General features: G+C 50.9%; 2 protein-coding genes and 1 long non-coding RNA gene across 6 annotated transcripts in view; 2 read left to right on the forward strand and 1 right to left on the reverse strand.

Moving 5' to 3' along the window:
- KANK2 (KN motif and ankyrin repeat domains 2) overlaps positions 1-13,486 on the forward strand; it is a 25,630-nt gene extending 12,144 nt beyond the window's left edge. For both annotated transcript variants that reach the window (XM_072787217.1, XM_072787218.1), the window contains 9 exons: positions 2,276-2,443; positions 2,540-2,642; positions 3,786-4,025; positions 4,510-4,597; positions 5,128-5,347; positions 6,129-6,271; positions 8,902-9,102; positions 9,182-9,271; positions 11,323-13,486. In XM_072787217.1, coding sequence (XP_072643318.1) covers positions 2,276-2,443; positions 2,540-2,642; positions 3,786-4,025; positions 4,510-4,597; positions 5,128-5,347; positions 6,129-6,271; positions 8,902-9,102; positions 9,182-9,271; positions 11,323-11,376 — 1,307 coding nt within the window. In that variant the 3' untranslated portion in view covers positions 11,377-13,486. The remainder of the gene's footprint in view (positions 1-2,275; positions 2,444-2,539; positions 2,643-3,785; positions 4,026-4,509; positions 4,598-5,127; positions 5,348-6,128; positions 6,272-8,901; positions 9,103-9,181; positions 9,272-11,322) is intronic.
- On the reverse strand, positions 8,520-20,242 carry LOC140610788 (uncharacterized). 2 transcript variants are annotated; one of them, XR_012012303.1, is made up of 4 exons: positions 19,326-20,242; positions 18,550-18,773; positions 11,236-14,625; positions 8,520-9,619 (listed from the first exon to the last, which is right to left on the reverse strand). It is a non-coding gene; the product is annotated as an uncharacterized lncRNA (long non-coding RNA). The 2 variants fall into 2 exon arrangements; XR_012012302.1 differs by having other exon boundaries at positions 15,820-18,773.
- On the forward strand, positions 19,842-27,709 carry SPC24 (SPC24 component of NDC80 kinetochore complex). Of its 2 annotated transcripts, XM_072787220.1 has the most exons (5): positions 19,842-20,236; positions 25,143-25,300; positions 25,460-25,560; positions 25,676-25,752; positions 27,499-27,709. In XM_072787220.1, the coding sequence occupies exons 1-5, from the start codon at positions 20,077-20,079 to the stop codon at positions 27,603-27,605; spliced, it is 603 nt and encodes a 200-aa protein (XP_072643321.1). In that variant the 5' UTR covers positions 19,842-20,076; the 3' UTR covers positions 27,606-27,709. The 2 variants fall into 2 exon arrangements, with proteins under 2 accessions (XP_072643321.1, XP_072643320.1); XM_072787219.1 differs by lacking the exons at positions 19,842-20,236; positions 25,676-25,752; positions 27,499-27,709 and adding exons at positions 23,072-23,708; positions 24,152-24,359; positions 24,587-24,640 and having other exon boundaries at positions 25,143-25,548.
- The last annotated feature ends 275 nt before the right edge of the window (positions 27,710-27,984 follow it).

Raw genomic sequence — 27,984 nt, forward strand, 5'->3', positions numbered from 1 at the left:
TGATGTGGGACTTGATCCCAGACCCCGGAATCACGCCCTGAGTCAAAGGCAAACGCTCAACCACTGAGCCACCCAGGTGTCCCTTCTCTGTTCTTAACTCCATTTGAGTATCATAGACTTGAAGTAGTTACTGTGTATGTCAGAAAAGGTTGTAACCATTCAAGGGAATTGAAGGGAATTGCCCAGCAGACCCCAAGGCCAGCGGTTGAAATGAGACGCCCTGGGGAAGCAGTGACATGGAAGCCACACTTGGCCTGTGGGGGGCCCTGAGCAGGTTCTGAGTTGGGGACAGCCACTCACAGTGGCACTTTTATTCCTGGCACCAGGCTGGCAATCCAGGCCTGGAGCACCCTGCCACCCCACTCCCACCAACATGGGCAGGGGGCACCCCAGGGACTAGCGCCCTCAGAGTCACCTTTGTCCTCTACCAAACCTGGGTAGGGTTTCTTAAATGTGGTAACATATACATATGCATGATATAAAACTTAACCATCTTAGCCACTTTATTTTTTAAAGTGGCTCCATCCCCAATGTGGGGCTTGAACTCATGACCCTGAGACCAAGAGTCACATGCTCCACTGACTGAGCCAGCCATTTGCCACCCCGCCCCCCTGTCTTTTTTTTTTTTTTTAATTCATGAGAGACACAGAGAGAGAGAGGCAGAGACACAGGCAGAGGGAGAGGCAGGCTCCATGCAGGGAGCCCGATGTGGGACTCGATCCCAGGACTCCAGGATCACACCCTGGGCTGAAGGCAGAAGCTCAACCACTGAGCCACCCAGGTGTCCCCCCACATCACACCCCCCAATCTTAACCATTTTAAAGTGTCCAGTTCACTTTTTTAAAAATTTTTTTATTTATTTATGATAGTCAGAGAGAGAGAGAGAGAGAGAGAGAGAGGCAGAGGCAGCAGAGACGTAGGCAGAGGGAGAATCAGGCTCCATGCACCGGGAGCCTGACGTGGGATTCGATCCTGGGTCTCCAGGATCACGCCCTGGGCCAAAGGCAGGCTCCAAACCGCTGCGCCACCCAGGGATCCCTAAAGTGTCCAGTTCAGTGGCACTAAGCACATTCACATTGTTGTACAACCACCCCCACCATCCATTTCCAGAACATTTTCATCTTCTCACACTGAAAATCTACCAGGGTGGGCTTGGGTTGTTTTTGTTTTTTGTTTTTAAGATTTTGTTTATTTGTTAGAGAGAGAGAGAGCGCGCATGCGTCCCCCTGTGAGTGGGGTGGGAGGAGCGGAGGCAGAAGGGGAGAGAAAATCTCAAGCAGATTCTGCACTGAGCGTGGATCCCAACCCATGTCTCAAGATCATGACCTGAGCTGAAACCAAGAGTCAGGTGCTTAACCGACTGAGCCACTCAGGCACCCCTACATGGGTGGGGTTTTAATTTTTATTTTCTGGGGACACCTGGGAGGCTCAGTGGATTAAGTGTCTTTGGCTCAGGTCATGATTCCAGGGTCCTGGTATTAAGCCCCACATCCGGCTCCATGCTCAGCGAGGAGCCTGCTTCTCCCTCTCCCCCTGCTCATACTCTCACTCTCTCTCTCTCTCAAATAAAATCTTTCAAAAAATTTATTTTGCAATAGCCCTTATTGTTTTTTTTCCTGATTGTTAAAGTGTTAACCTGCTTAAAGTTCAGAAGAAGGGAGCTGTGATATCATAACACAGCCTTGCTCTTATTAAAATACTAATAAGTCTTATCAAAGTAGCGTCTACAATTCAAGATCCTCGAGCACTGTTGATGTCCAGACCTTGTTCTAAGCCCTTCCCCCCACACTGTGGTCCTCAGTCCGCACAGAAATGCCATGATGGAGGAAATGCCATTCTCCTGACGCACAGAGAGGTTAAGTGACTTACCTGAGGTCACACAGCTTGTTCATGGGAGATTTGAGACCCTCCCATGACCACGACTCTTGGCTGTGATCACACCTCGTTTCCAGACGACCTTCAGAGTGATATTGGAGAGGTGGGGGTCACAAGCCAGGATTGTAAGGTTGCAGCGTCTTCCCTGTCCCTGACCCACTGCTGTTGCAGGCAAGAGACCGCTGGTGGAATCAGATTCTGCTGCTCATTCACTGGGTGACTCCAGGCAACCCTCTGTGCCTCAGTTTTCTCATCTGTAACAATCCGGATCTCATGGGGTGGGAAGACTTGACGAAGTGACATGAGCATCAGCCCCCAGAGCACCTGGCCCCAGGGCATGTGACCCCAAGGACCCAGCTCTTATCCACCCGTGGTGAGCACCTCTCTTCCTCCCCTCCAGAGCTCCCACCGGCTCCTGCAGAGTCACCGTCGTCACCCCCAGGGGTGGAGGCCACCTCCCTGGCACAGCCTGAGAAGAGTGCAGGTGGGTCGGCTGCCCGGGCTGCTGCTGACGGGGAGCCCACCAGGCAAGCAGCCTCATGCCAGTCACAGGAGGTGGGGGGTGCAGGTAAGTGCGGGTGGCCTCCCAGGGGGACGGGGCGCTGGAGGCCTGGGCTTAGGGTCCAGCTCAGGGAGGTTCTTATGATGCCGCCCGTCCCCGCAGGTGAGCCCCAGGTCGGCGTACGGTCCATCATGAAGCGCAAAGAGGAGCCTGCAGACCCTGCAGCCCGGCGGAGGAGCCTGCAGTTTGTGGGCGTCAACGGCGGGTGAGAGGGGGGGCCTCCCCTTCCCCCAGCCCACGCTACCACCCTTTCCTCAGCTTTTACCTTCCTCCTTGTTCCTTGGCTCCTTCATGTCCAAGAATGCCCCCTGGTCTGGGCCCCTTGTTTTTTTTTTTTTTTTGTTTTTTGTTTTGTTTTTTTTTTGGGCCCCTTGTTTTGATTCATTACTGGAACCAAAGCACAGTAGCCACTTGGGGACACCGAGGCACTTCGGGGCCAAGTGACTTGCTGGAGCTCACACGGCCACCGGGAATCAGACTCCCGAGCCTGGGCCGCAGCCTCTGCCCCATGCCCCTCCTCAGACTGTGTCAGGGGAGGCGTTGGTGTCCCCAGAGAGGACACTGAAGGAGGGGATGAGTGTGCTGCAGGATAAGCAGAGAGAGCCTGGAGGGGCTCAGTCGGTTAAACATCTGCCTTTGACTCAGGTCATGATCACAGAGTCCCAGGATCGAGACCTACATCAGGCTCCTTGCTTGGCAGGGAGCCTACTTCAACCTCTGACCCTCCCTGTTCTTGTGCTCGCTCTCTCTCTCTCAAATAAAGAAATAAAATCTTTTTTTTTTTTTTTTTTTAAAGAAATAAAATCTTTAAAAAAAAAAAAAAGGATAAGCAGGAGCTACCAAGTGAAGAGTGGGGGTTGGGAGGGCACTCCCGGTAAAGGGCACAGCCTGATAAAGGCTCTGGTGAGAGGAAGCAGTGATACCCTTGAGAAGCAAGAGGCACAGGAGGTTGGAGTCAGGGACCGTTTGGGGGCTTGACTGCTAGGCCCAAAAGCTTAGACTTTGTCCAGAGGCAGCAAGAAGCACAAGAGAGACCTGTTTGCAGTGGGTTGAGGGACCTGCGTAAGAGGCAAAGGGGGAAGAGGTGGAAGGTGAGAGCAATATTTCTCCCTGACCCACCCTGAGCATTATCACAGGCTGAGCTAGTGTTTATTGAGCACCTACTGGGTGCCAGGTGCTGGAAGGCACATCCCTGCAGCTCTGTGACGTAGATACTGCCATTACTCCCACCTAACAGATGGGGAAGCCAAGGCGCAGAGCAGTCAAGTTGTCAGAACCCTGTGCCCTCCCCTGCCATGTCCTGTCCCATCTGCAGCATCTCCTCACTCTGCCCGTCCTTCCTTCCCAGATACGAGTCCTCATCTGAGGACTCTAGCACAGCAGAGAACTTCTCGGACAATGAGAGCACAGAGAATGAGGCCCCAGAGCCAGAGGAGAGGGTTCCAAGTGTGGTCGAAGCCCCCCAGCTCAGGCCCTCGGGGACAGCAGCAGCCAAGACCAGCCAGGAGGTGTGCCAGCTGCCTCGGGAGTCTCAGCACGTGCCTGTGGCGGAGGCAGCATCAGGAGCGAATGCAGAGGAGGAGATCCGGTCAGTTTTCTCTGTTAGGAGGGACTCAGACAGGGTGAGGTGGGTGACTTCTGCCTCAGATCTCACCATTCATGCCCTCTGAAGGAACCTCCCATCAGTCATACACACCTTAGTCTGAATTAGCAAACAAGTGCTTTCTCCTGGCTATCGGAAGGTCTACAGGCTTTGATAAACTGATGCAGGCAGTTTGGGTTATTGGGGTTAGAATTTAAGGGGCAGGCAGAATTTGTCCTTAAGCCACCCACTGTCTTTGGGATGAATGCCCCACCTGCCCACATGTTTGAATCTTTTTTTTTTTTTTCCACCCTGATGAAAAATCTGCCTTTGGGCAAAGATTTTCTATCCACTACTGCCCACTTGGAATAAACTTTAGTCTGTGTGTCCACTTTCTCTTGGAATCTGTGTGTTCCCCCTGTCTGTGGTCACCCAGGAGGCCGAGGTGAGTGCTCCCAAGGTAAACTTCCGTCTTGTCCACCCCTTGCAGGATGGAGTTAAGCCCCGACCTCATCTCAGCCTGCCTGGCCCTGGAAAAGTACCTGGACAATCCGAATGCCCTCACTGAGCGGGAGCTGGTATGATGGGGCCCTGGGTCCGGGGTCCCCTTCTTCCCTTCCACCCCTACCCCAGCGTCTCATCCACAGTGTCTCCCTGTGCCGGCTTCGAAGGGACTCCAGGATCCAAGCAGAGAGCTTGGGAGGTGGGGTGGTCGGGCTTGGGTCATGGGCCTTGGATGGGGGCCAGGGTGGTGGGCGGGGCCGGAGACGGTCACCTGTTGGCAGTCCTGGCCTCTGGTTCCTGTTGTTTTGGGATCTTGAGGGAGGCGGTGCCACATTTCTCTTGTCTGGTGTCTGTCCTTGCCTCTGAAGAGCACATGCGCAGGATGGAGATGCTCACACCTTCCTTGGGGGCACACCTGGGCCTCCCTTGTCCGGGATGGGGAGACCACACTCTTTAGTGCAAGGGGCTTACCCAGGGAGGGTTGTCCACGCTTCTCCTTCAGGCTCTGGTTCGGGACAGGGGTGTCCACACCTGGGGCTCAGTCCAATTGGCGGGGAGCAGGCTGCTGCCGCCCTCTTACCCTTCTCCTCCCCTCCGCATCCAGAAAGTGGCCTACACCACGGTGCTGCAGGAGTGGCTGCGCCTGGCCTGCCGCAGCGACGCCCACCCCGAGCTCGTGCGGCGCCACCTGGTCACGTTCCGGGCCATGTCAGTGCGCCTGCTGGACTACGTGGTCAACATCGCCGACAGCAATGGCAACACCGCTCTGCACTACTCCGTGTCTCATGCCAACTTCCCCGTGGTACGGCAGCTGCTCGACAGCGGTGAGCCAGTGGGGCAGGACAGGGGGGCCCTGGGCAAGTGGGCTGGCTGCTACCCCCAGCTTATGGTCTGATGGGGGAGACACTGCCTTCATAGTCTCTTGAGGGCATGCCAGCCTTCTGGTCTGATGGGGGGACGCTGTCCTCCCTGTCTGGTGGAGGAGACACCACCCTCCAGCCTGGTCAGGGAGGTACAGTCCATACCCATAGCCCCCGCACACTGGCGAAGGCAGACACAGTCTTTGTGTAGACTTTTCCACCACCCCCAAGGACCCCTATGTGATGAAGGTGACCTCTCTGGAGCCATGGTCTGAGAGAAGGCCATAGCCTCCCTCCTGGGACTTCAAAGATGTGGTCCTTGAATAGGCAGGAAGAAATCTGCTCTTCCCTGGTCTAACAAAGAAGATAACAGCCTCCCAGACTGATGAAGGAAGCAGGGCCCACAATCTGATGGAGAAGGTAGAGGCTAGTCTGAAGGGGGACTGGCTCTTCCAGATTAGTGGAGAAGACACAGTCCCCTACTCTTAGCCCTAAACCTGCGTGCCAGTGTCAGAGTCTCCAGGCTGATGAAGGAGACACAGTCTCCCCCTCCTTAGAAGTCCCTCATCTAATGGGGCAGCATAATAGAGGTGCAGACCCTGGGGCAGAATGGGGCACTCAACCTGGGGAAAGGTAGGACTCAGGCCACAGCTAGACTGTGATAGCCAAGACGTTGCCTGGTTCTCATGGGCCCTCCCCCAGTTTTGAGGTCTGAGGGTCCCACTCCTCCTTACCACCCCCCCAGGTGTGTGCCAGGTGGACAAGCAGAACCGTGCTGGCTACAGCCCCATCATGCTCACTGCCCTGGCCAACCTGAAGACCCAGGATGACATCGAGACCGTCTTGCAGCTCTTCCGGCTTGGAGATGTCAATGCCAAAGCCAGCCAGGTACAGGCCCTTGGTGCTGCAGACCCCAGTGGTACTTCTGCTTCCCGAGCCCTGGCTGTGCACCAAGCCCAGGTGTGATCTCATTCCGTGCCCAGGGGGAGAATCCCCACTGCACGGAAGAGGAAGCTGAGTCTCAGAGAAGCACTCATTTCTTCCAGGTCAGACTAAAGGAGGTGGGATTTGAACCCAGCTGATCTAGCTTTAGAACCCCATTCTTTTTTTTCTTTTTTTTCTTTTTTTTGTTTTTTCAAGATTTTATTTATTTGACAGAGTGAGAGAGAGCACAGTAGGCAGAGTGACAGGCAAATAGAGAAGGAGAAGCAGGCTCCCTGCTCTTCCAACTTGGGGCTTGATCCCAGGACCCCGGGATCGTGACAAGCTGAAGGTGGATGTCCAACCGACCAAGCCACCCAGACCAGATGCCCCTAGAACCCCATCCTTAATGACCTGCCTGCCAGACTGCCTCTGATACAGGGCCTTCCAGTGGAGATGGGGTGTGGGGTGTGGGAGGGATCCTCCACCATTCTTAATCTGACACCATCCCACGTCGTGCTTGGTAATTCATTGAGCAGCAGCTGAAGATGCTAGGGATTCAGATGGTGGACGAGCGGGCACATCTCCGCCCTCCTGAAGTTCACTAGCGGCCTGGAGCTCTGGGAGCTGAGAGCATTCCAGGCAGCACAGAGGCTTGGAGCAGGTTTGGTCAGGGGCTGCAGAAAGCCACCAGCGGCATTTAACCAGGGCGGTGGCAATGGCCTGCTTTCTGATTTGAAAAATCTCCCTTTGGCTGCATGTTGGGGAGCAGAAGCCAGGAGACCGTGGAGGTGACTGGGGCATGGACAGGCACCTGGGCAGAAGGGCAGCCAGGACTCTATGGGGATAGCAGGAAAGGGGGGGATTTGCAACAGCTTAAAGACAGCGAAGGAGAGGCGCCTGGGTGCCTCAGTCCGATAAGTGTCTGCCTTCAGGTCAGGTCATGATCTCAGGGCCCTGGATTGAGCCCTGTGTCAAGTCAGGCTCCCTGCTCAGCGGGGAGTCTGCTTCTCCCTCTACCCCTCCCCTGCTCATGCTCCCTCTCCCTCTCTCAAATGAATAAATAAAATCTTTAAAAAAAAAAAAAAAAACACAGGATAGAAGCAGGGCTCTGTCACAGGGCATAACAAGCAAGAACAGACCCTGCTGGCTCTTCTATTGATTTAGTTTTTTTTTTTTTTTTAAGATTTGATTTATTTATTCATGAAAGACACAGAGAGGCAGAGACATAGGCAGAGAGAGAAGAAGGCTCCTCCCCATCAGGGAGCCTGAAGTGGGACTCGATCCTTGAACTGGGATCACACCCTGAGCCAAAGGCATACACTCAACTGCTGAGCTACCCAGGCGTCCCTATTGATTTAGTTTTTAAGTAAAAACAGTATTTCAATGGTTTACTTATTTTAACTGAGGTGAAATTCACATAAGAGTATCCATTTAGGGGCACCTGGCTGGCTCAGTTGGTAAAGCATGTGATTCTTGATCCTGGGTCCTGTTTGAGTTTGAGTGCCACCCTGGGAGTAGAGTTTACTTAAAAAAAAAAAAAAAAATAATAATAATAATAATAATAATAAATGGGTTCTGGATGGCTCAGTTGATTCACCATCCAACTCTTTAATTTCTACTCAGGTCATGATCTCAGGTCATGAGATCGAGCCTTGTGTTCGGCTCTGTGCTAGGCATGATGCCTGATTAAGATTCTCTGCTCTGAAAAAAAAAGATTCTCTGCTCTGCCCCCTGCACATGAGCGTTTTCTCTCTCTCTCTCCCTCTCCCTCTCTCTCTCTCTTTCTCTCTCTCTCTCTCACACACACACACAAATAATAATTTAAAAAATATTATAGCTTTTAAAGTATACAATTCAGTGGCATTTAGTACATTCACAGTGTTGTACAACCATCACCTCTATCTACTTCTAGAACATTCCTATCACCCCAGAAGGAAGCTCTGTGCCATTAGCAGTCACTCCCCATCCCCTCTCCCTCTGTTCCTGGCAAACACCCATCTGTTTTCTATCTCTATCGATTTACCAATTCTGGATATTTTATATAATTAGGATCACATAATACGTATTCTTTTGTCTGGCTTCTTCCACTGAGTGTAACATTTTCAAGATCCGTCCGTGATGCGGTGTGCATCAGTGCTTCATTCACCTCTAAGGCTGAATGATACTCTGTAGTATGGGTATATGACAGTTTGCTTTTCCATTCAGCCACTAATGAACGTTGATTTAATTTTTATTGAGGTTCAACTGACATACAGAAAAGTATACAAATCTTAGATCAATAAGTTTTTACATCTATATTTACATCTGGGAGCTAGGAATCAGCTTTAGTTGGGGATGGGAGTGGGTAGGCAAGTAACACCTCTCCAAAGAGGAAATGTTTAAGCCAAAACGTGAGGGATGAGGGGACAGCAGGAAGAGAAGGAACCAGCAGGTGCAAAGGCCCGGTGGTGGGAGGAATTGTTTGAGATCTAGAAGGCCAGCAAGTGGGGATACTGTTAATATCACAGTACTTGGGAACCACGGAAGGTTCCAGAGCAAGGGTGTCATGCCTTGGGGCCTGCATGGTCCATAAACCTTTTCCTTGCCCTGCCCAGGCGGGACAGACAGCCCTGATGCTGGCGGTCAGCCACGGACGGGTGGATGTGGTCAAAGCTCTGCTGGCCTGTGAAGCAGATGTCAACGTGCAGGATGATGACGGCTCCACGGCCCTCATGTGCGCCTGTGAGCACGGCCACAAGGAGATCACAGGGCTCCTGCTGGCTGTGCCCAGCTGCGACATCTCGCTCACTGATCGCGTGAGTCCCCCCCCAGGTGCACCCCGGGGAGGGCGGGAGCCCAGCTCGGGGCCTCGTCATAGCAGTGGATGCCTTACAGGACGGGAGCACAGCTTTGATGGTGGCCTTGGACGCCGGGCAGAGTGAAATCGCATCCATGCTGTACTCTCGCATGAACATCAAGTGCTCTGTGAGTGTCAACCCTGGCAGGGTGGGCGGTGGGGACTCTGGGCTGGTGCTGTGTGCAGCCCATGCTTATTGAACCTTCCCGGTGCCCCCATGAGGAAATGAGGCACGGACAGCTGAGACTACATAATAGCATTTGGACCTGGATCTGTGGTTCCAAATGCATGCTCTTAATTACCATCCACTCATTTGAGAAATATTTACAGAGCACCCACTGCATGATAGGCCCTGGTACTCACAGCGCTGAACCAAACAGGAAATGGCTTCTGCCCCCACAGAGCAGGCATCGTAGCAAGATACAAAATATGCAAATCACTGTGTAGCCAGGGGACAGTAGCAGCTGGAAAGAAACCTGAAACAGGATAAGAGGGACAGTGAGAGTGGGGACCTACTGAGGAAGAGGAGGAGTGAGTTGTGTGGCTGTGCATGCAGAAGGAACAGCCGTTGCAAAGGCCCTGAGGCAGGAGCATGCTTGGTGTGGTGTGGAGCATCAAGGGCTCCAAGGGGAGGAGATGAAAGCGAGGAGGTGATTCCATAGATCATGAAGGATCTTTTGGGCCACAGTGAGGACTTTGGCTTTTACTCGACGCATGTCAGTGTATGAAAGACCTTGACACGTCTCCCTGTAAAGAAACCTCACCTGTGTCTAACTTGGCATTTCTCTATTTGAGCATAGAAACCAGGGTTTTTTAAGAAATCATGCACAAAAAGAAAAAAAGGAAATCATGCCTGTTAGCAAAAAACACTCTCAGGAAGCCTGACAGGATAATTTTGATACTTGCTCTATCCTAAGTGTCTGATGGAGGAGAGAGCTGATCCAGTCTGAAGGAGGAGACAGGGGCACTCCTCATAGGTCTCTAAAACGATACCCTTGTCTGATGGAGGAGACAAGCTCTTCCAATCTGATGGACTGTATGCTAAGTGCCTCTCAGCCATGATTTCTCGAACCCTCCAGAAGAGCCTGACTCAGCTGTACAAAGTACTGTTATCATTTCCATTTTTCTGGTGGGGAAACTGAGGCTTAGAATGGTTACAGCCCCCTTCCCCCCAACAGCCCAAAGTCCCACGGATAGGAAGGGGTGGAGGCCCCCGGGGGCATCTGACTCCAGACCTTGGGCAGGAATCTCATGTTCCTTCCTCCTCACTCTACCTTGCACTTGCTCTGGCCTCCCTGAGGCACATCTGGAGCCTGGCTCGGGGGTGGCATGGTGAGCATTGACTACAGTGACCCCCCCCCTCCAAACAGAAGGGGTCTTCGGCTTCTTACTAAGGCTCTAGGTTTTTCCAGCTTCATTCCCCAGGGTGTTGGGTCACCTGGGACTCAGTTGTGGTGCTCAGAGCATCACCTAGGGATCAGCTCAGCCTCAGTTTTTTTCAACTGGAAGATGGGAGTGTTAGGACCAGGTGATAACCTGTTGTCTGATACGTGGTCCTGCCCCCAGGGACTCCTGAGGGACAGACCCCAGTCCTCCATCTCTGTCCACCTGGACCACTGCTGTTGCCTCCACCCTGGCACCCACCCTCACTGCCTCCTCCAGTCTATACTCCCCACAGCAACCAGAGGTCATCGTGAACCCCTGAGTTAGGGTACATCCCTCCTCAGCTCACAGCCCTCTTTGGCTGTCCCCCTACTTGGAGAAACAGCCAAAGTCATCCCCAGAGCCCACCAAGCCTTGCACCAACTCCCTCCCCTCCCCCCCTCTCTTCTGCACCTTGCTCAGGCCACTCAGCCTGTCCGCTGCTCCTGCCTCAGGGCCTTTGCACTTGCTGCTCCCACTGCCAGAATGCCCCACCCCTTGGCTGGCCCCTCAGCATCACTCAGCCCAGAAGGCCCCCTGCCCTGACTACCTGTACCCCACTTTCATTCCCCTCCATCCTTTAATCCGTGATGAAAATCCTCCTCTGCATTCGTGTGCTGCTCTGAACATCCCCTCCTCGAGGCCAAGGGACCGCGTTCTGTTCACTCACCTCAGCCACAGGGCCAGCCAACAAGGTTGGCGCCACGTAGGCATTGGCAGTGATGCCAAACAAAAAGAATTCTGCTTCTTGTTTCAGTTTGCCCCGATGTCAGATGACGAAAGCCCTGCGTCATCCTCTGCGGAAGAGTAGCCGTGAGGGAGACCAGCCCCAGAGCCAACCGTCCCTCCTCCCTTGCCCCTTGTCTCCTCCCTCGCCAGCCCCCACGCCGACCCACCAACCCACCGACCCACCGAGGCCCAAGTCTCAAAGGCAAGTGGGGTTTTCCTTCCGCTTCCCAGGAGGAACTGCAACAAGACTCCAGCCTAAAGCGGGTTTCTCCCTGGTACGCCAGTTCAAAGCGGCCGCAGCGCAGACTGGAGCTAAATTCTTCCATAAATTGGCGCCAGTGGCTGATGCTGGGGCGTGGGTTTGTGAAGAACAAGAACATGGAGAACAATCAGCTGGCAATTATGCATGGAGCGGGGTGAAAAGGAGAATACCGTATTTTTGAGTCATTATCGGGGGAGTGGGGGAAATCCTATTCCTTGTTGCCAAATTTGAAAGTCACTGGAATTGCATATTTTCATTTTAATCCCGAATGTCATTATGCGCGGGTCACGTCTGGAGTGGCTTGACACCCCCGCCCCCTCCCGCCCACCCCACATTTACTTGTCTGCCAGATAATAGTGTTTTGTCCACTTCAAACCCCCCCCCCCTCCAACCGCTTTCTTGGGAGAATATTCTTCTGGTCTCTTCGCAAAGCCAGATTCTGTTCTTGTCACTCAGGGCTGGAAGCTCAGTCCTTCCTGCTGCTTCCAAGTCAGGGGGGCTCAGGACCCAGCAGCCGAGATGTGTGAGCAGTTCACATGCAAGAATCACACAGAAATCCGTCCCCTCCCTGCGTGGAGGCCCTGGCAAATAGTAATTTTCCTAGAAAATCCTTCAGACCTAGGGATGCAGGAAATGAAATCGGTTCCCAGAGCAGCTGCCGCGTCCCTGGGCTTGGAACCCTGGTAACACGGGGGCCGCCTTCCACCTCCCCAGACTCCAGAATTTCTCTCCTCAAAGGAGGGGGGATAAAACAGGGCATGCGCTTGCTGGCAAAGCACAGGGCAAGCTCCAGAAACTCCATGTGTGCACAATTAAAAGTTGGCTGCCCTCGAGGGCTCCCAGTGCAAACTTAAAGAGACAGGGCTTTGCCGAAAACCAAACAAAGGCCAGCTGGGGTTGGTGATGGTTTTTTGTTTTTTCCCTTTTTTCTTTTTCTTTCTTTCTTTCTTTCTTTTCTTTCTTTTCTTTCTTTTTTTTTAAACAACCTATGGGCTTTCCGGAGCTGCCTGGACCAGGGCCTGCTGGAAATCAGGCTCACCAGACACACACAGTTTCCTTCATGGCCTGTTCTGTCCTCAGAATCTTAACAGAGTTTTCTTTCCAGTTCCTTCCTTTGGTGAACAAGAAAAAAAAAGGGGGGGCGGGTGGGGGATGGGCTCGGAGCCTTGAGAAGTGCCTTGTGACAGACAGGGAGTCAGATCCCCAGCTAATCAGCGTCCTGTCCCCTCTCGTCCGGTTCTCAGCTCAGCTGCCAGGGTCGGAGCCAAACCGCAGCTGGACAGAGCGAGCCCTGAGTGCTCATGTTCATTCAGGAAAGCGAAGTGCTGGCTTCTCTCCTAGGAAAGAAGGGGTTTCTTGGCTTGATGGAGTCTGGCGTGCTTTGATTTTGACAGCAGGGAGGTACCTGAGACAGAAGAGCTTGGACGGTCAAAGAAGACACCCTCGATTGCGTGTGCATGCATGCGCGCGTGTGTGTGTGTGTGTGTGTGTGTGTATGTAAATTGGAGAGAAAACAAAAACAAAGCTGACTGGGGACGACTGCTGTGTGTGACACAAGGCCAGGACTTTGGGCAGCTTTGAGATATGGTACCAAAGCTGTACGCCTGTGTGTCTGGCCCCTGAGCCGGCCCTTGGGTTTAAGCTCCTAGAAGCAGCTCATTGACAATACCACCACCGCCCCCCAAATAAGTCTCTGTTCATCCCTGCTTCCCTTCCCCTACCCACTGGGCTCGCTGTGCTAGACTAGGCTCCAGGGACGTCCCGCCTTTGTCCCTGTTCTCACGTGTATTCGTTCGTGACCTTTAGCTCCACTTTCCGACCACGGTACGTCCATAAAGACAGTATTACACTTAAATGAAGTATTCCTTTTTGTAATCGCGTTGTAGAAGGTAAAAGAATTTAATAAAGCTACCGTATGATAATGTCCACACACGAATGCCTGGTCTTTGTCTCACTGTGCTCCTCTTTAAGCTTTAAAATAGATCTCTTTTTAAAAATGAACTTAGGTGCCAGCAGTTTGGCACCATCTTTAGCCCGGGGTATGATCCTGGGGTCCTAGGATCGAGTCCCACATCGGGCTCCCTGCATAGAGCCTGCTTCTCCCTCTGCCTGTGTCTCTGCCTCTCTCTCTCTCTCTGTCATGAATAAATAAAATCTTTTTTAAAAAATGAACTTATTTTGGGGGCGTCTGGGGTGGCTCCATCGGTTAAGCATCCGACTTGGTTTCAGCTCCAGTCATGATCTCAGTGTCATGGGATGGAGCCCCACATTGGGCTCCACGCTCAGCTGGGGGTCTGCTTGGAATATTCTCTCCCTCTGCCTCTGCTTCATCCCTCCCCACCACCCACATGCACTCTCAAAAAAACATTAAAATTAAAATGGACTTACTTCAAACAATGGTCAGAGCAACAGAAAAGTGACAAGAATAATACAGTAAACTCCCTACTGCTCTGCACTACGGGGTTCTGTCCCGGGGTTCTATCCCAAGTGGCTATTTCCATTTAAATGTAAATTAGTTACAATTAATTTGTGCTCCTTAAGCACACGTGCCTGGTGGCTACTGTATTGAACTGTGGAGGTATAGAACATTGCCATGTTTGCAGCAAGTTTTTTTTTTTTTTTTTTTTTTTTAAGATTTATTTCTTTTAGAGCAGGAGCAGGAGGGGCAGAGGGAGAGAGAGAGTCCCAAGTAGATTCCACTGAGCACAGAGCCCAACATGGGGCTCGATGCTATGACTCCAAGACCAGAACCTGAGCTGAAACCAAGAGTCAAACGTTCAACTGACTGCATCACCCAGGCGCCCCTGCAGAAAGTTTTAATGAACACCCACTGTGAACACCACAGAAAAAGATCTTTACTGATATTTTTTTCCCTCATGATAAAATACTTCATAGTGATTGCAAAAGGCAAAATTCTAAAAATACAGAAATGAGGGCACCTTGGTGGCTCAGTTGGTTAAGCATCTTCCATCGGGTCATGATCTTGGGGTCCTGGAATTGAGCCCCATATCAGTCTCCTTGTTCAGTAGGGAGCCTGCTTGTCTCCCTTTCCCTTGGTGATCTGTCTCCCTGTCAAACAATCAATAAAATATTTAAAAAGTTTAAAAAATAATATAGAAATGTTTGGCATAGTGGAAGATGCCATGGTTCCAATTGGTGGAAATGTCTGCTATTGTCAACTCACTGGGGTATCTCCTGCCAAAGCTTTTTCTAATAAGTTGAATCTTTAACATTGTGTTTTGCTGTTTGATTTTTTATCAAGGCATCATATGCATACATTTTGTGCACCCACCATGTACAAAAGTGTATATAACTTTATGACTTTTGACAAAGAGTATCCCTAGGTCAGCAGCAGGACAAGAGGTGGAGCATCCCCGCTGCCTTTCCCTGGGTCCTGCCCCTCACTTCCCTCAAGGGTGATTAAAGATGGCTCTCCTTACCTCTCTTCTTGTTTTCCCTCTGGAAAGTTACGTGTTTCTGAACTAAAAGGTCTACTCCCGTCAGTTTTCTAGAGGGGTCTGTGAGTCAAGAGGCCTTCCAGAAGCGATTGCTGGGGACCATCTTGTCATTGTTAACTCATTCAGCTCATATTTTGTTCCCTTGTTCCCCAATACCACCCAGTTTCTTGCTTTACTTTTTTCTAATATATGTATTTTTATTTTTAGTTGTAAAATATGCATGACCTTTACCATCTAAGCCATTTTTTAAAGATTATTTTAAAATAATCTCTACACCCAGTTGGGGGCTTGAACTCACAACCTCAAGATTTAGAGTCGCTTGCTCCAGTGACTGAACCAGCCAGGCACCCCCCCATCGAAGCCATTTCTGAGTGTCCAGTTCAGTGATGTGAAGCACATTCACACTGTTGTATAACCATCCCCACTGTCCATCTCCAGGACTTTCCTCTTCCCAAACTGAACCTGTGCCCATTAAACACCGACTTTTCACCACCTGCACCCCATCCCAACGTGGCTACTGTTGGTCTCCTCTTTGTCTCTATGAATTTAACTACTGAAGGGACTTCAAGTAAGTGGAGTCATGAAGGGGGACCTGGGTGGCTCAGTGACTGTCTGCCTTCGTTCGACTCGGGTCATGATCCCGGGGTCCTGGGATCGAGTCCCTCATCAGGCTCCCTGTAGGGAGCCTGCTTCTCCCTCTGCCTATGTCTCTGCCTCTGTGTGTGTGTCATGAATAAATAAATAAAACCTTAAACAAAAAAAAAGGTGGAGGGACGCCTGGGTGGCTCAGCAGTTGGGCGCCTACCTTCAGTTCAGGTCGTGGGTCCCAGGGTCTGGGATCGAGTCCTGCATCTGGCTCCCTGCGAGGAGTCTGCTTCTCCCTCTGCCTGTGTCTCTGCCTTTCTCTCCTCAGTGTCTGTCTCTCATGAATAAATAAATAAAATCTTAAAAAAAAATGGAGTCATGCTGTGGTCATCCTTTTATGACTGGCTTATTTTAGTTAGCACGATGTCTTCAAGGGTCACCCATGTCATATCTGTCAGAATTTTCTTTTTAAGACTAAATATCCATTCGAATGGATACACCACATTTTGTTCAAGCACCTATCAATAGACACTTGGGTTGCTTCCACCTTTGAGGCTATTGTAAATAATGTTGAGTGTTGCAATATCTCTGAGTCCTCACTTTCAGTGTTGGGGGTATATACCTAGAAATAAAAGTGCTGGGGTATTCTATTTTTAATTTTGTGAGGAACTGCCATAGGTTTTCCATAGCTGCTGCACCATTTTACATTCCCACCCTCAATGCTCTAGAGTTCTGATTTCCCCACCACCTGGCCAATACTTTTTTTTTTTTTTTTTAATAGTACCCATCCTAATGGTTGTGAGGTGATTCTTGCTTTGCTTTTTGGAAGGGAGGTGAGTGACCTTTTTTTGACAGGAGCATTTATATCTGTCAGGCTATGGTTGTGCAATCTCAAATGGCTTATCTTGTGAACAGCCCACCCCAGCTGATAAGAGAGAGCTATCATTAGCCCATGGTTTAGTAAGGTTAAGAGCTTGCCAAGGTCACAGGTAATCTGCAGAACCAGAAACTGAACCCCTGACGTCTTATCTCCTCATTATTTCACTCTGCATTGTTAAGTAATCCACCCCCTTTAGACACAGAGAATGTGAGCCCCTGCCACCAAAGGTCACACAGATGAGGGTGACATAGCAATCTTAGCATAAATACTCAGCCAAGAGGAGCTGAGCATTGCTCACCGTAGGTGCTGACTCCAGGGACCCAACTCCATGCCCACACACTGATGTTTCTGCAAGACTCTCATCACTTATTCATCTGCTAGCTACTCCATGAGACAAAGGCTGGGGAGCTTCTTAACCTAAAAATCTGGGGATGGCCCTCTGGGGTCCTAAACCCAAAATATGTACAAAATCCTAACAGATGTGGATGTTGCATGCATTTTTCAAGGAAGAGCCTGTGTCATTCCTTTTATCAAATTTCAAAGAGATCTGTGACCTGGGTAAGATTTTTTTTTTTTAAGATTTTATTTATTTATACATGATAGACACAGACAGAGAGGCAGAGACACAAGCAGAGAGAGAAGCAGGCTCCATCCAGGAAGCCTGACGTGGGACTCAATCCCTGGACTCCAGGATCACTCCCTGGGCCAAAGGCAGGCATTTAACTGCTGAGCCACCAGGCGTCCCCTTGGGTAAGATTAAATAAATCTATCAGCCCTAAGCATGTCCCTCGCTACACGACCACTGTAAAAACATAAAAACAGCCCTTGGGGGCTTCTCAAAAACTGTCTCTTGAAAGTAAGTTCTGCTGGTGCCTGGCTCAGTTGGAGGAGCATGTAACTATTGATCTCAGGGTCGGGAGTTCAAGTCCCATGTTGGGTGGAGAGATTACTTAAATAAATAAAATTAAAAAAAAGAAAAAGAAAGTAAGCTCTGAGGAAGAAAGTGGTCCCAGGTGTGGGATCGGGGACCTGTCAGAGTCCTGATGGTCAATCAAAATCACATTTCTGACTGCTCTGTGGTAGCTTCTCTCCATCCTCCCCGGTTATGCCTCCTCTCTTTTCTACAATTTCTACAGTTGGAGGATCACAGTGCTTGGTCCTTGGACCCCCTCCTCTTATTCTCTTCCAGGGTGTGGCATCTGGTCTCTGGTGCCTCTGGACAACTGGCTTTTATTCCCAGCCTAAGTGTCTCTACAGACTCATAGCCAAGCCACTATCTTCTTCATAGCTCCATGTGGCCATTCCCCAGCTACTAAGCATTTCTCTAAACCTTTCACTTCATGGAGCCCCTCACCTCCATGCCTGCTCCTCCCCGTCTGGGCCACCACTACCCATCCAGGTATCTGGGCCAAACACCCAGGAAGCAACTTCTTCCTTTTCCTCATTCTGCATATCCAGCCTGCCACAGAGTTCTCTAGACTCTGGAAGATCTGGAAGCCAGTACACTCCATAGCTGCCCTTCCTTCAGTGTCTTCCAATGCTTCTTGTTAAACCAGAATAAAGTTTCAGGGCCCCTGGAAACCAAACCTTCTCTCCTTCCTCCTCTCCAGCCACTTGGACCTCCTCACTATTCCTTAAACAAATTAAAGATTTCCCCACTTCATTGTCCTTTGCACATGCTCTTTCTTCTGCCTGGCACTGGTTTCCCAATATCTTTTTATCACTCAGATCCTAGTTCATGGTTCATATGTCCCCTGTCCAGGGAGTCCATCCCTGCCCCTGCCCACACAGCCTAAAGTCACTTCCTTCCCTGCCCCCAACTCCAGTGACGCTTTCCTAGACCGGGTTGGAGTATCTTCAAAGTGAATGTCCCTATCTAAAATGATTCTGTTCATTTGTTTCCTTGCTTATTGTGAGGTCTTGCCACTAAAGCAGTGGCCTTTGATGCCCTTTATGTGACCCACAGTAGGCAGAAATTTCACAGGGGACCCAGCAATCCACATGTTAAGGCTGCATAACAAAATATTCCCGAATTTACTGCCTTTAAACAATGGCAATGATCTTGCTCACAGATCTGCAGTTTCAGCAGGGCTTGGTGGGGACAGCTCATCTCTGCTCCTCCTGCTGTCAGATGTGATGGCTCGAAGGGTGGCGACTAAAATCACTTCTGTGCTCACTCACTGGTCTGGTGGTTGATGCTGGCTTCTGCTGCAACCTCCTCTGGGAGATTCTTTACATCACCTCGGATTCCTCACAACATGGCAGCTGGGCTCTGAGTAAGAGTATCCCCAAAACTGAGAGAGGGCAAGAGAGCAAGAGATTGCACAAGCTAGCACCAGGCACAAAGCTGCCTCCTAGTTTCCGACCAAGGCTTGTAATTCACAGTATCCTTTCCGCCACATTTTTAAAAAAAGATTTTATGTATTCATGAGAGATACAGAGAGAGAGAGAGAAGAGACACAGGCAGAAGGAGAAGCAGGCTCCATGCAGGGAGCCCAGTGTGGGACTCGATCCCAGGACTCCAAGATCATGTCCTGGGCCAAAGCCAGGCACTCAACTGCTGAGCCACCCAGGGATCCCCTTTCTGCCACATTTTATTTGCTGCACCAAGTCCTGCTGAAGCTCAAAAGGAGGAGAATGAAAGTCTGCCTCTGGACGGGGAGTGGCAAGGTTGGAACTATTTCTGTATTCAATTTTTGAAAATATAATCTGTCACACCCAGTACTCGCAGATTTTGGAGTTTCCCAAAAACAATGCTTAACTTTCTGCACACAATGCACTGATGTTTTCCCCATTGTATTTTGTAGAAAATGCTGGTCATAACCTGCCAAATTAGATTTCTTTACCTCAGTTTGAGAAATTTGTCATATAAATGCGCATTTTGTCTTTTCTCTCCTATGACCCTTCACACAGCATGGTGTCTGGTGCCCGTTAGGGTAGGTGCCGCACCTGCTAGGGTTCCATGTATGTTTTCTTGAACGCCTTAATATAGTGCTCCCTGAATACTCAGCACCGTCCTCACTTAATCCTCACGCCGACCCCTACGTAGGTACTATTATGACCCTCATTTTACTGACGAGGAAAGTGAGGCACAGAGGGGTGAAGTCACTTGCCCAGGATAAGGAAGCTAGGAAGTGGGATTCGGACCCCATATATCTGGCTGCATGCTCCAGCTTGCTGTGCATCCTTACGGAATTTACTTATTTATTTATTACGCTGATTGCGAGCATCCCACGCACACCCTATAGAACGTCAGCCCACGAGAGGCGGTCCAACGCTTCGCCCCTGGCACCGCGCCCCTGGTGCAGCTACAGCTAAACAGACAAACAGCCTCAGGAGCCGCCAGATGCTTTCCAGCCTGCGCAGGCGCGTCACGCAGGACTCCCGCAGGCACACAAGCCCCACCTCCCTGCGCCGATTGGCCATTGCCGGAGACGGAGGAGGAGCCGGCGCAGGCGCACTAGACGAGGCCAGAGGCTACCGCCCGCCCATTCCTGATGACTGATGGAGGAGCAAACCAATGGGAATGAGGCTCCTGGGGAGAGAGGCGGGCCCTGAGGGCAGTTAAACTTGCGCGGGAAAGGTCCTGGCGTAGTCATGGCGGCCTTCCGCGACATGGAGGAGGTGAGCCAGGGGCTGCTGAGCCTGCTGGGTGCCAACCGCGCGGAGGCGCAGCAAAGGCGGCTGCTGGGACGCCACGAGCAGGTGGTGGAGCGGCTGCTGGAGACGCAAGACCTCGCGGAGCAACGGCTGCGAGGTCAGGGGCGGGGCCGGGGGCGGGGCCGGGGGCGGCTGGGACCCGGGTGATGCCTGGGGGCAGCAAGTCCCTCCCTCCTGGGCGCCCCCATCCCTGCCCCGTTCTCCCATGGACAGTACGCCCGCTGAACCTCAGTTTCCCCACCCGTGAAATGGGCTTCGGGATGTCGGCGCCCTCGAGTTAGTGAATATAGGAGCTCAGAGGGTCTGGTCCAATTCTGAGCGTTCCGTGAGCAGGAGCTGGGGGACCCAAGGTCCGAAGTGGGGTTCAGGAGTCGGAGCGCTGGGTTTTAATCCCAGCATTTCCACTTACAGAGGTTCAGCTGTTTTACTGAGCACCTGGTGTGTGCCAGGTAGAGTGTCAGCCCTGGGATGGAAGCAGAGAACGAAAAAGACCATATATCCCTTTAGTGGGTTGATAGCGCTAGTGAGGGGAGGTCAGAAGATAAACCAAGAAAATGGGTATGTCAGGAGGTGATGGGCTAAGGAGGGCCAAGGACAAACTAGGTTGTGTTGGAGGGAGTGGTGATGTTTTGGGGCTGGTCAGCGAAAGCCTTTTGAAAGATGATGTTTTAGCAGAAACCCAAGGAGGCCTGGGAGAGAGCCAGGGAGGATTAAATAAATCGGTGCAGGTAAAGGTGCTTCCTGCTTTACATGGATAATACCGTTTACGTGGAATTGAAGACACCATCAAATGTAAGACTCCTTTAAAGCAAAGGATGAAAAGCTTTGCTAATAAATATCTTAACATGCTACAGAGAGAGGGCTGCATCAAGCCTCTCCTGCAGGTGAGAGGGGCTCTCTCAGCTTCTGATCTGGATTTCAGGTAACTCATGAGCCCTGATCCCCGGGCTTCCCTCCCATGCCTCAGTGACCTCATCTGTGAAATGGGACTGCTGACAGCACTCATTGTCACTGCTTTTCTCAGTGCCAGGTTTTTGTTGTTGTTGTTGTAAAATTGATAAAAGACTTACCATTTTAGGGGCACCTGGGTGGCTCAGTGGTTGAACGTCTGTCTGCCTTTGGCCCAGGTCGTGTTCCTGGGGTCCTGGGACGAGGGCTGCATCAGGCTTCCTGCGGGGAGCCTGCTTCTCCCTCTGCCTATATCTCTGACTCTGTGTGTGTGTGTCTCATGAATAAATAAATAAAATCCTAAAAAAAAAACAAAACAAAACACAACATTTTAGCGATTTTTAAGTGTCCTGTTCAGTGGCATTAAGTACATTCACATCATTGTGCAGCCATCCCCACTGTCCCATCTCCAGAATGTTTTCATTATCCCAAACTAAAACTGCTCATTAAACTCTGACTCCCCATTTCCCTTCTCCCAGCCCCTTCTACTTCCTGTCTCTATGAACTATTCTAGAGACCTCATATAAGTGGAATCCTGGAATTTAGTGTGGCTTATTTTCTTTTTATTATTATTTTTTATGTTGTGTGTCTGGTATATGTCACTTAGTGCAGTGTTTTTTTTTTTAATTATTTTTTTAAAATTTTTATTTATTTATGATAGTCACAGAGAGAGAGAGGCAGAGGCACAGGCAGAGGGAGAAGCAGGCTCCATGCACCGGGAGCCCGACGTGGGATTCGATCCCGGGTCTCCAGGATCGCGCCCTGGGCCAAAGGCAGGCGCCAAACCGCTGCGCCACCCAGGGATCCCAGTGCAGTGTTTTTAAGAATCATCCATGTTGTAACGTGTCAGAATTTCATTTTTTAGGGCTGAATAATATTCCAATGTGTGGACATACCTCATTTTGTTTGTTCATTTGTCCATTTTTAATTTTTTTAAAGATTTTATTTATTCATGAGAGAGAGAGAGAGGCAGAGACACAGGCAGAGGGAGAAGCAGGCTCCATGCAGGGAGCCCGATGTGGGACTCAATATTGGGTCTGTAGGATCACTCCCTGAACTGAAGGCGGCGCTAGACCTCTCAGCCACCTGGGCTGCCTCTGTTCATTTCTCCATTGATGGACTGTTGGGTTGCTTCCAGCCCCTGGCTGTTGTGAATAATGCTGCCATGAACATGGGTGTTCAAATATCTCTTTGGGTCCCTGCTTTCAGTTCTTTTTTGTATTTTCCCAGAAGTGGAATTGCTAGATCACATGGTAATTTGATATTTAATTTTTTGAGAAAGTGTCCTCCAGTTTTCTTTTTTTTTTTTTTTAAATAATTTTTTTAAATTTATTTATGATAGGCACACAGTGAGAGAGAGAGAGGCAGAGACACACACAGGCAGAGGGAGAAGCAGGCTCCATGCACCGGGAGCCCGATGTGGGATTCGATCCCGGGTCTCCAGGATCGCGCCCTGGGCCAAAGACAGGCGCCAAACCGCTGCGCCACCCAGGGATCCCAGTCCTCCAGTTTTCTATAGTGATTTTGGTGCTAGGTTTTTTTTAAATGTCTTTTTACAGTTACGTTTCATGTGGAGATGCTATTTAGATTGAAACTGAAATGACCTAGGAGCTAAGCAGGGAATGGCTTGGGGGAAGAGTGTTCCTGGCAGAGGTGACTGGAAATGCCAAGGTCATAAGGTGAGAGTGAACTTGGAGACCCAGGAGAAAGCAGTGAAGGTGAGGTCAACCACAACCAGACTCTGCCGGCAGTGAGCACCCAGGAGGAGTTTGGAGGTTGTTTTATTTTTTATTTTTTAAAGATTTTATTGGGATCCCTGGGTGGCGCAGTGGTTTGGCGCCTGCCTTTGGCCCAGGGCGCGATCCTGGAGACCCGGGATCGAATCCCATGTCGGGTTCCTGGTGCATGGAGCCTGCATCTCCCTCTGCCTGTGTCTCTGCCTCTCTCTCTCTCTCTCTCTCTGTGACTATCATAAATAAATAAAAATTAAAAAAAAATAATTATAAAATAAAGGTTTTATTTATTTATTCATGAGAGACACAGAGATAGAGAGAGGCAGAGACACAGGCAGAGGAAGAAGCAGGCCCCATGCAGGGAGTCCAATGTGGGACTTGATCCTGGGTCTCCAGGATCACGCCCTGAGCCGAAGGCAGACACTCAACCGCTGAGCCACCCAGGCATCCCTGGAGGTTGTTTTAAGTGTGGTGGATGCCCCAGTCAGTCTTCCTCTTCTCCTCCTCTCTCTTCTTGTCTCTCCTCTCTCCTCCCCACTCCCCACTCGATTGATGGTTTGGGGAGAAGTATGGCATCACCCAGCCTGCCTGGGGTTTAACATTATGGATGGAGTTGGGGCTGGGATCCAGATCAGATCCAGATGTCAGAGCTAAGAGCCTATGGACAAGTCACTGACTGTTTTTGGGCTTCTGTCCCTCACCTCTCCATGGTGGGCAGGGGTTAAGCCACTCCCCTCAGAGGGTTGTGAGAACACACCGAACAGGGGCTCTGAGGTCATCCTGCAGCACTCAGCACACACTCAGGTGATGGCACTCCTTACCAGCGTCCACGGGAAGGAGGGTGCCCCCAGGGAAGATTCCAAGGAGACTCAGTTGTCTATAGGGAAGGTGAGGGGAGAAGGGGCAGGAAGGCTGCAGAACAGAGCCAGATCCCCAGCTATCCTAACAGGAAGTCAGCAGGCACTGTTTAAAAAAAGACAAATCAAGAAATAGCAGCATAAGCAAATTATTTAGAAATGTGAAGGTCAGTGCCAGAGAAAACAGTGATGAGTTGAAAGTGGCTGCTTCAGAGGGGTGGAGAGGCTTGGGGGGGGGAGGGTTCCTCTGTGTGTTTAAATTTTCACAGCCATATACATGTAATATTTTGATGAAAAATTAACTTAATGTAAGTTTGTAAACACTTAAACGCCAGCCCTTTGGGAAGCATTTCCATCTGTGCCTTCTCGGAATTGGCAGATTTCTCCAGCTCTCTGGAAAGGAACACGGTAACCTTGTTAGGGTGTTTTTGATCTTTCTGGATGTTTCGTACAAAGCATGTTTATTCTGAGTAGGTGCTGGCGATATATGGTGAATATAAGATGCAATCCCTGGTTCGAGGAAGAAAGAGGAAGAATGACTCATTCAGTGCTGGCAGGGCTGTCATGGAAGCATGGAGAGTGTCCAGCTGCCCGAGGCGAGCACTGCCCAGAAGTCTGGAAGACTGGGTCCAGGAGTGCCCGATAGGCAGGAGCACAGTGGCATCCCACAGAGGACAGGCAGGTGGAGGCTCAGGCCTGTGAAGGATGGGGCTTGTTTGCAGAATGATGAGGTGTCTTTGTAGCCGGAGCAGAGAGAAGAGTATGTGTGGGGGTGAAAAGCAGGCAGAAAGGAGGCTGTCGGGGAAGGTAAAGATGCTCAGAGGGACCGGGATCTTACCCTGGAGATACTAGGGAGCCATGGATGGTCTTCGAGCAGGGGAGTGACTTCACATTTGGTCTCTAAGGCAGCCACTCTGGAGGCAGAGAGCAGAAGGAACTGGCAACAGCAGAGACCAAAGCAAGGTGTGAGGGGGAAGCTGGGTGATCCTGGAGGGACCCGTGAGGGGATTGCAGCGGGGGCAGGAGCAGGGGACTGGGCAAGCCTGGATCACTAATTGGATGTGGAAAGTGAGTGCCAGGCTTCTTGCTTGGGCAGCAAGGTTGACCCGGACACTATACATTAAGACTGGTGTGCAAAGGACTGGATTGATTGATTACTTTATCGTTCATTCGTTTTTTTGTTTTGTTTTGTTTTGTTTTTGAGGATTCAGATGTGTTTTGGTGAAATGGAAGCACTTTTACAAGGTCCGAGTGGACCTGAGTGATGGGCTTTTGCAAATAGGATCAGCAGGTCCCTGGGGAGCCGTAGACAGGGACGCCAGGAGTGGCTGAGGCCTCAGGCAGATGAACCTCCCTACCCACCCCACTCCGGCCCCCGGCTTTGTCCTCGGCTCTTCTGGGGCAAAGACAGACCCTGGAGAAACCTCTTTGTAGGGCTTCAGCCTTCTCCCCCTCTCCCCCACAGAGATCCTGGCCACGGAGGAAGAAGTGGCCCAGTGCCTCCTTGATGCGAAGGCACAGGCGCACCAGAGGGGGGTCGAGTTGCAGCAGCTCAAAGCTGAGCTTCAGAAGGCCGGCGAGGAGAACACACATCTGAAGGCCAGCCTCCTATATCCTTCCCTCGTGCGCCGAAGGCCGGGCCGCAGGCTCACCCCCGGGGTCGCCAGCTGGTTCAAGCCAGGGACCCCGCTTGGAGTCAGGGGGGCCCTGGGCCCACAGAGGCTGGGTTAGCGCGCGAGGCCCCCCTCCAGTGAGGTGACCTTAACTGCCTGCTTTACTCAGCTCACCACAGAGCTGGAGGAGCTCAAGGAGGTCGAGGCCGGTCTCGAGAGACAGGAGAGGGAAGTTGATGAAGACACAACCGTCACCATCCCCTCAGCCGTGTACGTCCCCCCAGTGCGTGTGCTGGCGTGTGCGTACCCCGCAGCCCTGAGCTGGAGTCTGCACTGGGGTAACTGGCTTCTCTCCCTCCCTCTCTCCTTTCGTGTTCTCATACAGGTACGTGGCTCAGCTTTATCACCGAGTCAGTAAAATTGAGTGGGACTACGAGTGTGAGCCGGGGATGGTCAAAGGCAGTATCCTTTGTGGAGAAAGCGGAGCCCCGTGCGCCTGCTGGTGGCCACGCAAAGCGCCAGGCCACTGTGGAAAACATTCTGGCAGGTCTCCCCAGAGTCCCCACAGGATCCAGCAGTCCCCCTTCTGGGGATAAACACAAAGACACCGAAAGCAGGGACTTGAACCGGTATTTCTGCACCTGTGTTCCTAACTGCCTTGGTCCCAACAGCCAAGAGGTGGAAGCAACCCAATCATCTAGCCGCAAAGTGCTAGATAAGCAAACTGTGGTGTTTCCGTGCGATAAAATAGTATTCCGCCTTAGGAAGGAAGGAAATTCTGGCACATGCTAGAACACGGGTGTACCTGGAGGACGTGATGTTAAGTGAAAAAAACCAGACACAAAAAGTGAACTACTGTTCCGCTGCCAGGAGGCCCCAAGAGGAGTCAGATCCACAAAGACAAAGTAGATGGTGGGCACCAGGGGCCAGGGGGTGGGGATGGCTGCACATCATGTGCATGTACTTCATGCCACTGAGCTGGTTCCCATGGTCTATTTTGTATGTATCTCACCAGTTTTTTATTTTTATTTTATTTTTTTATTCTTTTTATTTTTTATTTTTTTAAATTTTTTTTAATTTATTTATGATAGTCACAGAGAGAGAGAGAGAGAGAGGCAGAGACATAGGCAGAGGGAGAAGCAGGCTCCATGCACCGGGAGCCTGATGTGGGATTCGATCCCGGGTCTCCAGGATCGCGCCCTGGGCCAAAGGCAGGCGCCAAACCGCTGCGCCACCCAGGGATCCCTCTTTTTATTTTTTAAAGATTATTTTATTCATGAGAGACAGAGAGAGGGAGAGGCAGAGGGAGAAGCAGACTCTATGCAGGGAGCCTGATGTGGGACTCAATCCCAGGCCTCCAGGATCAGGCCCTGGGACCGAAGGTGGCGCTAAACCTCTGAGCCACTGGAGCTGCCCTGTTTTCTTTTTTTCAAAGATTTTATTTATTTATTCATAGAGACACAGAGAGGGGGGGGGAGAGGCAGAGACACAGGCAGAGAGAGAAGCAGGCTCCATGCAGGGAGCCCGATGCAGGACTCGATCCCGGATCTCCGGGATTGCACCCTGGATTGAAGGCGATGCTAAACCACTGACCCATCTGGGCTGCCTATTTCACCAGTTTTTTAAAAAGATAGTACATTATCAGAATTTAACTTTAAAAAAAATTTTTTTTTAGGATTTTATTTATTTATTCATGATAGAAAGAGAGAGAGGCAGAGACACAGGCAGAGGGAGAAGCAGGCTCCATGCAGAGAGCCCGATGTGGGACTCAATCCCAGGACCCCAGCATCACGTGCTGGGCTGAAGACAGGTGCTCAACCATTGAGCCACCCAGGTGTCCCTTTAAAAATATTTTATTTATTTATTTATTTATTTATATATTTATGAGAGAAAGAGCATGTGAGCAGGGGGAGGGGCAGAAGGAGAAGCAGACTCCCCACTGAGCAGGGAGCCCAATGAGGGGCTCCATCCCAGGACCCTGGGATCATGACCTGAGCCAAAGGCAGACACATAACCCACTGAGTGAGCTACCCAGGCAGACACGTAACCTACTGAGCCACCCAGGTGCCCAGAATTCAACGTTTTGTTTACAAAAGTCTCGTTTGGTCTCTATATATCTTAGTAACATTTTTTTAGAGGCAGTATTCTTTCCTCTTGGGGTCATGGGGTGGGCCGTGCGTGTCAGGTTTCCTTACATCTGCCCTATAGTCCATCACGGCCCCAGTATCGCACAGCCCATCCACCTGGACAGCACCCAGCTCTCCAAGAAGTTCATCAGCGACTACCTCTGGAACCTGGTGGACACGGACTGGTAGCCAGGAGCCTCGAGGACACGTTTGCGCACAGCGCGGATCTGCCGTGGAGGGTGGGTGGTGCCTCAGTGATGAGATGAGCTTAAAATTAAACGTTTATACACAAACAGGTTTTTTACTGGGTGTCTTTCTGCCTTCGGCCTCAGTTGCTGGACTGGCCTTGGCTGGGTAACCATAGAGAACTACCCTAACTGCCAGATCGTAGCCTCACATCTCTGGCGACACTATACAAATGATACCATAGTGTGTGTGATAACAAATCCTGGGTCTTTATCATTTGTGATTGAAGTTAGGCACTGTGTGCCCAGAACTGGAATATGGAAGTGCTGGCTGGAGCCCTGGCAGTCATGTTGCCACATGTAAGGAGGGATGCAGTCCTCTA

Source organism: Canis lupus, chromosome 19 (genome assembly GCF_048164855.1).
Source record: "Canis lupus baileyi chromosome 19, mCanLup2.hap1, whole genome shotgun sequence".
Classification (NCBI taxonomy): domain Eukaryota; kingdom Metazoa; phylum Chordata; class Mammalia; order Carnivora; family Canidae; genus Canis; species Canis lupus.